Source organism: Cryptomeria japonica, chromosome 4 (assembly GCF_030272615.1).
Source record: "Cryptomeria japonica chromosome 4, Sugi_1.0, whole genome shotgun sequence".
NCBI lineage: Eukaryota > Viridiplantae > Streptophyta > Pinopsida > Cupressales > Cupressaceae > Cryptomeria > Cryptomeria japonica.
The window spans coordinates 747,317,418-747,327,174 of NC_081408.1; the positions used below are offsets into that span (position 1 = coordinate 747,317,418).

Here is a 9,757-nt window from a genome sequence, read left to right on the forward strand (position 1 = left end):
AAAGGTTCATTTCATCATTTTCTGTTTGTTATTTTTCTGCTAAGGGGAAAAACGCCCTCCCAAGCATTTGCAAACTGATTTTCATCGATTCTTGTCAATTATAAGCGGATTTGAAGCAGATTTGAAGTGGTTTTTGAAGCAAAATCAGATTCCAAGGTAGGTTTTCTGATTTTTTCCTATGTTTTTTTAAAACATTTTATTTATTTTTTGTTGCATCTAGATTAATAGAAAATAATTCCTAAATAGTCAAAATTGATTTAGAGTCATTGGAACAAGATTTAACACCATTTTTGACAAATTTTGTTGATTTTTTCACCGTTTTTTGAAGAATCTCTAGTTTTTCAAAAACATTCAAACCCTAACAATTTTTTTTTATTTTTTTAACTTTCAATGATGTCTAAAATTAATTAAACTACTTTGGATAGTTTGCTAAAAATTTTAACTAGAATATAAAAAAAAAATTCACTTTGTATGTGTAGGTTAACAACCATTAATTTATAATGGCAAATATAGGTGGCTCCGCTTCAGCTTCAGGGTCTACCCCGCCAGTAGATGCATGCCCATCTGGATATGTAGGCACCTGTCCTAGAGGTGCTAGAGATAGGGCTTGGAAGTATGCATTTAAAGGACCGGAACCTAGGTTGGTGATACGCATTAAATGTGAAAGAATATTTCATGGAGGCATAAACGGCCTCAAATACCACCTTGCAGGATCGAGAAGCATGATGCTAGGGTATGTTTTGGGGCAACAGAAGAAATAAAAAGAGAAGCTAATGCCATACTTGCAGCTAGAGAAGAGAAAAAGTCGCAAAGGGAGAGGACAAAACTAGCCATGAGAGTGGCCATAGCTGAATCTCAAGGTGCTTCAATTGACGTTGAAGAAGAAGAAGAAGAAGAAGCACTTCGAGGCATAATGGGCTCTCGTCGTGGCCCATGTATCCCCAAACCCAACACCACCTTGGCCACCATTTCTGCTTCTTCTAGTAGAGCACCTGCTGCATCACCATAAGTGGCACAGTCTATAGGTAATTATTTTGTACCCAGGAACACACCTAGAGCACAATCATTAGAGGCAACTAGATGGAATAGGGAGGTGCATGACAAAACAGACATTGCATGTGTCGATTTTTGGTACTTCAACAACATCCCGTTCAATGTGGCAAACAATCTTTATTGGCTTAATTTGGTTACCGCGTTGACATTTTCGGGAAAAGGATACAAGGCCCCTTCTCACAAGGACTTTGGTGGGAGGTTAGTACATAGTCCACTTGATTTCATTTTTAAATGCTTTTCTTGTTTATTAAATCAAAATTGTGTACTAAGACCTAATTTCACTTTGTTCTTGTAGGTTGCTCACAAATGTAGTTGATAGGGCAAAAGAAGTGGTGGAGGACCAAAGAAAAGAATGGAGAAAATATGGCCGCACAATTCTTTCCGATGGGTGGACAGAGGGCAAAAACCAAACCATAATTAATTTTTTAGTTGCTTGCAAGAGCAATGTGGTGTTCTTGAAATAGGTGGATGCCTCCAACAAGGTGAAAAATGCTGAAACTTTGGCTCTAATGTTGGAGCAAATTGTCATGGAGGTGGGAGTTGAGAATGTGGTGCAAATAATCACGGATAATGCAGCAGCATATGTGACAACAAGTAGAATCCTCCAAGATAGGCACCCCACTCTTTTTTGGACACCTTGTGCAACACATATCCTTGACCTTCTTTTGGAGGACATAGGAAAACTTGATTGGGTGACTCTAATTGTGGAACATGCAAGGAGGATCACAAAATATATTTACAATCACCCTTGGGTTCTTCACTTGATGAGAGAGCACACCCAAGGAAGAGATTTGGTAAAAGCGGGTGTCACAACAATTTTCTTCGCGTTGCAAACCTTTCTTGGTGCATTGACTTAATTGAAACAAATGTTTGTGAGTCAAGCATGGCTAGACTCGCTTTATTCAAAAAAGCCTGAAAGAGAGGGTGTTGCATACATAGTCTTCGACAACCTATTTGCACAAAGAGCTGCAAAGATTGTGAAGGTAACTTCAAAACTTGAATATTTAATTATTCTTGATGCAAGTCTCTCATTATCAATTTGTAACTTCGATAATTAACCTTTTTGTAATTTGTATTTTTCAATTGTACGTGTCGGAGCCCTTGGTTAGAGTTCTCCACTTGGTGGATGGGGATCAAACCCCAATGGGGTATGTTTATGAGGCCATGGATACAGCCAAGGAGTTTTTCAAAAATTACTACAAGACTCAAATTTGATCCCATCTGGGAAATTATTGATAAGAGGTGGAACAATTAGCTCCACCAACCCATTCATGCAACAGGGTACTACCTCAACCCTTGTTTTAAGTTTGAGGATTCTTACTCAGATCCTAATGGAGAGGTCATGGAGGGCCTCACTACATGCATTCAAAGGATGATACCTGAGGTTGACATGAGAGACTTCATTGTGGCCAAACTCTAAAACTATGAGGAAGTAAGGGGTAAGATATTCTCTTCAGAGCTAGCCAAGAGAGGAAGAACCACTCAAACCTCAGATATAATATTTGCCATTTGGATTTTGGGGTCTAAAGTAATTGATAATTTGATAAAATATGTTTTCACTTTTCACTTTGCTTTCTAACTTTTCAATATTTTATTTTGCAGATGCTTGGTGGCAAAGTTGGGATGGAAATACCCCAAATCTCAAAAAAATTGCCCTCAAAATCTTATGTCAGCCTTGTAGTTCATCCAATTGTAAGCGCAATTGGAGCTTGTTTGAGGCCATACACACGAAGAAGAGAAGCAAGTTAACTCAATGACCTTGTCTTTGTGCAATATAATCTTCGATTGCGCATAAGGAAAGTAGAGGAAGCACCAGCTAGTCCAATTGATTTGGTTGATATAGATCCTTAACAATGATTGGACATCGCAGGAGCAGCCTCCATTGTTTACTGAGGATGACATCTATGATTTGGAGAGGCAGGCTATGGAGGAGGGGGGTGGATTTGGAATCACACTGGATGACATTGAGGAGGATGAGGAGTCATTGTTAGTACCAATAGCAAATAGAGGCAGTGCTACATCCAGGATGGAGGTCAAGCCATAGCCTGAGCCAATCATACCGAGCGAGGAGGTACAGCCACAACAGACTTCTAGGACTAGACCCTCTAGTTCTACCTCTCACCTAGTTTTTACTAGAGCTGGGAAGAGGAAGATGTAATTGTATTGATGTATTTACTTTTAGTTTTACAAAAACTATTTACTATTTTGCTTCCAGCCATTAGCATTCCTCATGAGGATGCAATTTTGTACCCACTTTGCATTTAAATCAATTAAATATATCTAGAGTCAGCTTGTTTCTTTTTTGTTCTCATTTATTGACTCATTGGATGCATCTCCTCGTTGAATTTTGCAGAGAAAATACATTTCTAATCAAATTTATGCAATTTTTTAAGTTCCCGAATTTTTTGCCGAGTTTTTTTTTTCGGGCCTTGGAAAGTTTTGGGTTTTGGCAAGTAGTTCAACAGCAACTGTGCCTAGGCGAATCCAAGAGTACCCAAGGCGTGGGTGACCAAAAAAACCATCTTTTCAACAAACAAAAAAATGAAAAAAGTTGAAGCAGGAGATGCATAACCAGATATTGCTTGAGATGTTATGCACATGCTCGGTTCCAGATAAAAGAGCTCTAAATTTCTAGTTTTTGAAATCATACAAGTGAATATGAATTGGAAATTGTAATGAACTCTGAATTCCTTATAAGATTTAATATTCCTGTACCCATACCCAAGGAAAAAAAAATTGCCATTCCGCCATACCGGGTTCCAGTTCCTGTACGCAAATCAGCAACTTAGGTTTTGTTGTTAGTGAGATTTGACAAACAATTTGATTATTAAATCCTATATATCAATCAGGAATTATGGAAAAAAATATTTTCTGGTTTGAATTTCTACAGTCCTTATAAATAGACATACAAATAATTAATTTGCCTATTAGTATAACCTACACCAACTGATGCCTTTGTCAATCTTAATATCAAAAAATGTCATGTACCTGAAAATGAATAACTGCCAATATTCTAAATTTTACTCTATGGTAAGAAATAACAAACGAATCTAAATAACAAAAAAATGTGGTTGGCACCTTTGGATTACAAAGGGAACGTCTTAAATTTGAAAAGCATCCATCACAAACAATAGTAAGAGGGGCTAATGCTTCACGTTCCTCCCCAGATGTAGACCTGTACCTCACACCCTTCACAATTCCATTCGTTTCAATCAATGAAAGTACAGTTCCTTGCTCCAATCGAACCCTGCAATCATATATATTTTGAATTGATATGAGTTTCACCTTCCATTTTTCTCATGTAAGAAACTTGAAAGTAGTATATATTTATGTTAATGCTTCTCACTTCAATGTTGATTGGCAGAAATTTTCCAAATCAAAACAAGGAAAAAAGGCTTGGAATAGTAAAGTGTTGACCAAATACAGATTCTAATAAACTGAATAAAAGGAGGGATTTGGAAGGGGGGACACATCCTCATGGAACACTGATTATCATTATATATTAATATACTATTAATAATTGTATAATTATATATATTAAAATATATAATTGAATAGAGAGAGACTTTTTTTGTATTGACTAAATTAAACCCAATTTTTTTTGTCAGATCTGCAAACTGAAATTGTAAACCCGAACCAGGACCTCAACTAACTTCAGCAACATAGCTCTATACAAAGAGGCATGCTTCGGCCTCATCTCCAGCACCTAAGGTGGATATACAACTAGGCCTGTATCATCAATTACAAGGTTCAATTTCAAATTGTTTTCAGGATCCTGCCTAGTACTGTAACATCTTGTAATTTAAACATCTATAGAAAACAGAATTGCAAATGTGCAACTTATTTTATTGAATGTTGTAGATCACACTATAACCATATAGGAGCATCCAGTTCTAGGATGATGCCATGCTATCACTCTGGTGTTATGAAAGCATAATGTAAATAATATTTGTTTTATATTATGACTTCGAACTGGAATTAAATCACATGATCTTAGTTGAGAAAGAAGATATATATCAATGGAAGAATTTAGCCATGCATATAACTTTCATGTACCTTCTGCAACTTCCAATAAATAGACCAGGTTCAGATCAAACAACAAAAAGATACCAAGACATTCCATAATGAAAATACAAAGGACACTGTATGTACGTTGGCAGAGAAGAAGCCTTTTCTCGTAGGCGCTGAATGAAGCGTCCATTGTGGAAACTACGGCCAGCCACGTCTGCATTGTGTCCTTCCAATGGATAAGAGACTTTAGTATGTTTTCCTTCCTTAAACAACCCATAGCCCAGCACACGTTGGGCATCAATTCCTTTAACACAATCTGCACATGAGAGAAATTATAAGAATGATATTACATAATTATAGAATCCAAACAATGCATAGTTCATACCAAGCCTGTGTAGCAGATAGAAATACCAGCATCAGATGCATGCCATAGGGAAAACCACATTTCATAAAGGCCTATACAAAATCTTGAGAATATTCATTTAGGGCGAATAAAAAATTTCCTTGATAATATATAGTCTCATCAAAAAGGTCCCAATACCATAGAAATGAAATCAAATGCTCAAAACAGAAAAAAAAAGGGATCCTCTTTCATTTACAACAACCTGCTGCCAAGCTAAAACATAGAGAGAAAACACGACCTCTATGAAATAATAGATCCAAAAGACATACCTTCAAGACCAAGCTCAACAAGTTTCAAGTAACCGCCTGGCTGTAAAAGCTCCCCTACAATTCTGTCAGGTTCAGTCAAATCTCTCTCAAGAAGATGAATACGTCTTCCATCCTGCATTTCATTGGATTTCAAAAAATGAGAAAGCAACACACAAACCATCACTCCATCAGTATCTGTATCAGTGCTGTCAACTAATTCAACCCTTCCAAAAATGTTTCAGAGTTTTACATTGCTCTGTCATAAAAATGCAAAATCCCCACCTTTCTTGAACTTTGCTTCAATGCATTCTTCTAGCTAGGGATGCCAAAGATAGAATCAATCCATAGAAAGCTCATGTACATGGAAATAATCATACAGCAATTAATTTAAGAAAGAAAATTCAAATTGGCTGCATCATGCAACAGATATAACAAGGATATATAGCAAATCTATGGCATAGCTCACTACATAGATACAGCAATTAATTTAAAAGCTCTTTATCCGGCACAGTTTCTCGCTTCAGCAAAACATGACCTGTATAGCAAAGAATGTTCCATGAAGCAAACTCTGTTTCCCTGAAAGATAGATGAGAAGGGCATTTTTTATGGGGTAATTTTCATCTATTGGCTATTTTCCACAGATATTTCAAAACTTCTATTTTAAATTCAAATCATTTTTTCAAAAAACCCCAAAATTTTATGTAAAATGTTCATACATTTACTAGTTTTGATAAAATTTTAAGCATATATGCATGCTTATTATTCTACAGTTGTGAGAACTTTTATTCAGAAAATTTTCAGAATGAAACGTGGCATAAAATCTTCAAAACTTCTGCACAGTTAATTCAGAAAAGCCTCAAGAATAGACCTGACTGTCAAGGTCAATAATGTCAGATATTTAGCAGAAAGTGCAAACACCAAGCACCCGCATTGTCTGCTGCGCGGTTGTTTAAAGGACATTTTTGTATATAAAGGATGGAAAAACTTTGCTTAGATCCAAGGCAAACTTCATAACTCTCTAGTTTCTACTTGTACAATTATTAGAAGCGCTTATTACATCATCAAGATTTACAAATATAGTAGAGTTCAGAAACCTCGAAAACAAAGATATATATGTATAGTAAAGCCTGTTGAAAGTGCCATTCAGATTTGGTGTTGAATGATATATATCTATAGCAAATGCCAGCCGAACTACAACAAAATTTGGTGTTTAAAAACTTCTTTCTTCCCCCTTAATCTTACAGGCCCTCTTGCGAACCTAAATAAACTATTTCAATTTCAAATAAATTCTTTATTTCTGGTTCAACTTGTAAATCACTGTGCGCTTGTATATTGCAGTGTCTGGAACTCCTCGTAGCATCTAAATGGGACTTATCCATGAGGAGATTTTATAAATTAACATTTAATAATAATGAACATCATTATTTTCAATTATGTTAAAAGTACTAATACAAGCACTCGGACCCAAACACTAAAGGTAATTTAAATCAGGGCCAAAAAAATATACAAAAAGTTTTTCAATAAAATTATTGGAAAAGAGAAGAATTGCCTTGCCAAGAGTGTAAGCGAGAGCTGAACCCGCAACGCCTGCTCCAACAACAATAACGTCTGTTTCTTCCTTCCCTTCACTATCATTCTCATTAAGTAGGGCGCTCTGAGCATGCATTGTCAAAGATGTTGCACTTGAATTCTTCTTCCTGCGCATTGTGAGCAACAAAGAAAGAATTGTTCCAAAAAGCAAAGCAAACACCACTGGAAATCCCAAATACTCCATTGAAAATGAAAAGCCAGGATATCCAAATCAGCTTCCAGCTTCCTGAGAACAAATTATTAAAACCATGGATTGTCCCGGTTCTTTTGTGCACGGCCACAGAATTGCTGTGTGGCTGTTATTGACCAAAAGTTCAAAATCTTCTGTACGTAGGTATGGAATTAAATGAAACAGGTGAGCTTGCAACTCGTTGGCTTTCTCTTGAGAAATGTCAAAAATGAAAAATATGAATAAATTTTAACCGTTAATTACAAACTAAGTCTTTGAGGATAGGCATGTGCTTTGTTGGTCCCTCGTCTTATTATTTTTCCCTCTTGGAAGTATCGAATATAAAGTTTAAAATAAAATTAAAAAATTAAAAATTCATCCATTCTTATGGCTAAGATTGTATAACTTCTTTTTCTTTCTCTTTTTTTTTTTTCGAGTCACTTTAATTTGATTTTTTTGGGCAAAGTGTAACAATTGACATATTTTTGTAAATATTTATCTTATAATTTTATATCATAAAAGAACATTTAAATTTATAATAAAAAATTTATCCGTTCTAATGACTAAGATTGTATATCCATTCTTATTATTTTTCCCTCATGGAAGTATCGAATATAAAGTTTAAAATAAAATTAAAAAATAAAAAATTCATCCATTCTAATGGCTAAGATTGTATACCCATTTTTTTTATTTTTTTTAGTCACTTTAATTTGATTTTTTTTGGGCAAAGTGTAACAATTGGCATATTCTTGTAAATATTTATCTTATAATTTTATATCATAAAAGAGCATTTAAATCTATAATAAAAAATTTATCCATTCTAATGACTAAGATTGTATATCCATTTTTTTCTTTTTTTCTTTTTTGAATCACTTTAATTTGATTTTTGCAAAGTGTAACAATTGGCATATTTTTGTAAATATTTATCTTATAATTTTATATTATAAAGGAGCATTTAAATCTATGGATAATTTGATGCTACTTAGAAGTAAAATAAAGAATAATTTAAAAGATTTTGATTTTTGTGAACATTTATTTTTTAGAAATGGCAGGTTTGAATGCATCATGAAGGTCAAAAAAATGCTAGTTAACTTTGTAGTAATGAAAAAATATAATTGTATCTTTGACGATGGCATATTTCATCTTTACCACAAGTGAATTATCTTCAATAACACTATCATCTTTAGCGATAGTTTGTTACATATTTTGATAGTATTGTCATATTCAACAACTTTATGTTTTTAACAACTTATGACAACTTTGACAATAATTGTGACTTTGGCAGCATCTACAACTTCAACAACAATACAAAAATGATAGCTAGCATTTATGGCACATGATGGTATTAACTCCAAGGGATGTTTAGCATCAATTACCTTTTGTCCAAAACAACTTGTTATATGTCCAACATATAACAAATTTATGTTTTTAACGATTTATGACAACTTTTGACAATAATTGTGACTTTGTCAACATCTACAACTTCAACAACTAGATAAAAATGATAGCTAGCATTTATGACACATGATGGTATTAACTCCAAGGGATGTTTAACATCCATTACCTTTTGTCCAAAATAACTTGTTATATGTCTCCAACATGTTAGGTTTTGAAATAGCTCTCCAAATCCTACAGCTTTTTCTTTTTTCCACCTTAAAGGTTGGGGGTTTGTCAGTAAATAGAGGCTCATCAAAAAACTCAAAATAAAAGAAAGGATAACAACAAGTTTGGGTGATATCTCCTACTCTTTGAGCTCACATTAAACTTAAGAGGGTGTTCCTAGATGCGTGTCTTGACAAGAGTGACCCTTATAATTGTCAACCAAAATAACAAATAGTTGTTTCACTCAAACTACACATGTGACCCTATAATTGTCAAGTCAGGAGTGACTAGCTGCAATGGCCTCTATATAGATAATCATACACTTAAGGAGTTTGTATTTGTCATCACATTCACAATGGCAACTTGCAAACATACTAGTAACAGTTCTTTTATTTAATAGCTTTTGTTTTCTTAAAATAGTTCCTTGATTTTACTATAATGAACCACAAAGATGTGTAAATCTAATCTACTCTCATAGCTGACTAGAACAAAGATGTTGTAAATGAAAATAATAAATATCTAGAACCAATAAGGACTGGTACATAATCTATTAGACAACTAAGTCATAAACAACAAAGGGGGGAAGAAGTGCAACCATGTATATTATCAACAAAACTAGATATGTATTCATATACAAATCAAAAACAACATTTTATTGCAACAAATATATTTAATGATCTA

The 9,757-nt window shown here is 34.4% G+C and overlaps 1 protein-coding gene across 2 annotated transcripts in view; it reads right to left on the reverse strand.

The window, feature by feature from the left end:
- Nucleotides 1-7,716, reverse strand: part of LOC131076685 (squalene monooxygenase SE1) — a 58,236-nt gene extending 50,520 nt beyond the window's left edge. Inside the window, exons 1-5 of one of the 2 annotated variants that reach the window (XM_058013985.2) lie at nucleotides 7,265-7,716; nucleotides 5,737-5,848; nucleotides 5,206-5,380; nucleotides 4,132-4,300; nucleotides 3,775-3,819 (exon numbers count right to left, since the gene is read on the reverse strand). In XM_058013985.2, coding sequence (XP_057869968.2) covers nucleotides 3,775-3,819; nucleotides 4,132-4,300; nucleotides 5,206-5,380; nucleotides 5,737-5,848; nucleotides 7,265-7,489 — 726 coding nt within the window. In that variant the 5' untranslated portion in view covers nucleotides 7,490-7,716. The remainder of the gene's footprint in view (nucleotides 1-3,774; nucleotides 3,820-4,131; nucleotides 4,301-5,205; nucleotides 5,381-5,736; nucleotides 5,849-7,264) is intronic. The other variant, XM_058013986.2, reaches the window with a different exon arrangement.
- Between the last annotated feature and the right edge of the window lie 2,041 nt (nucleotides 7,717-9,757).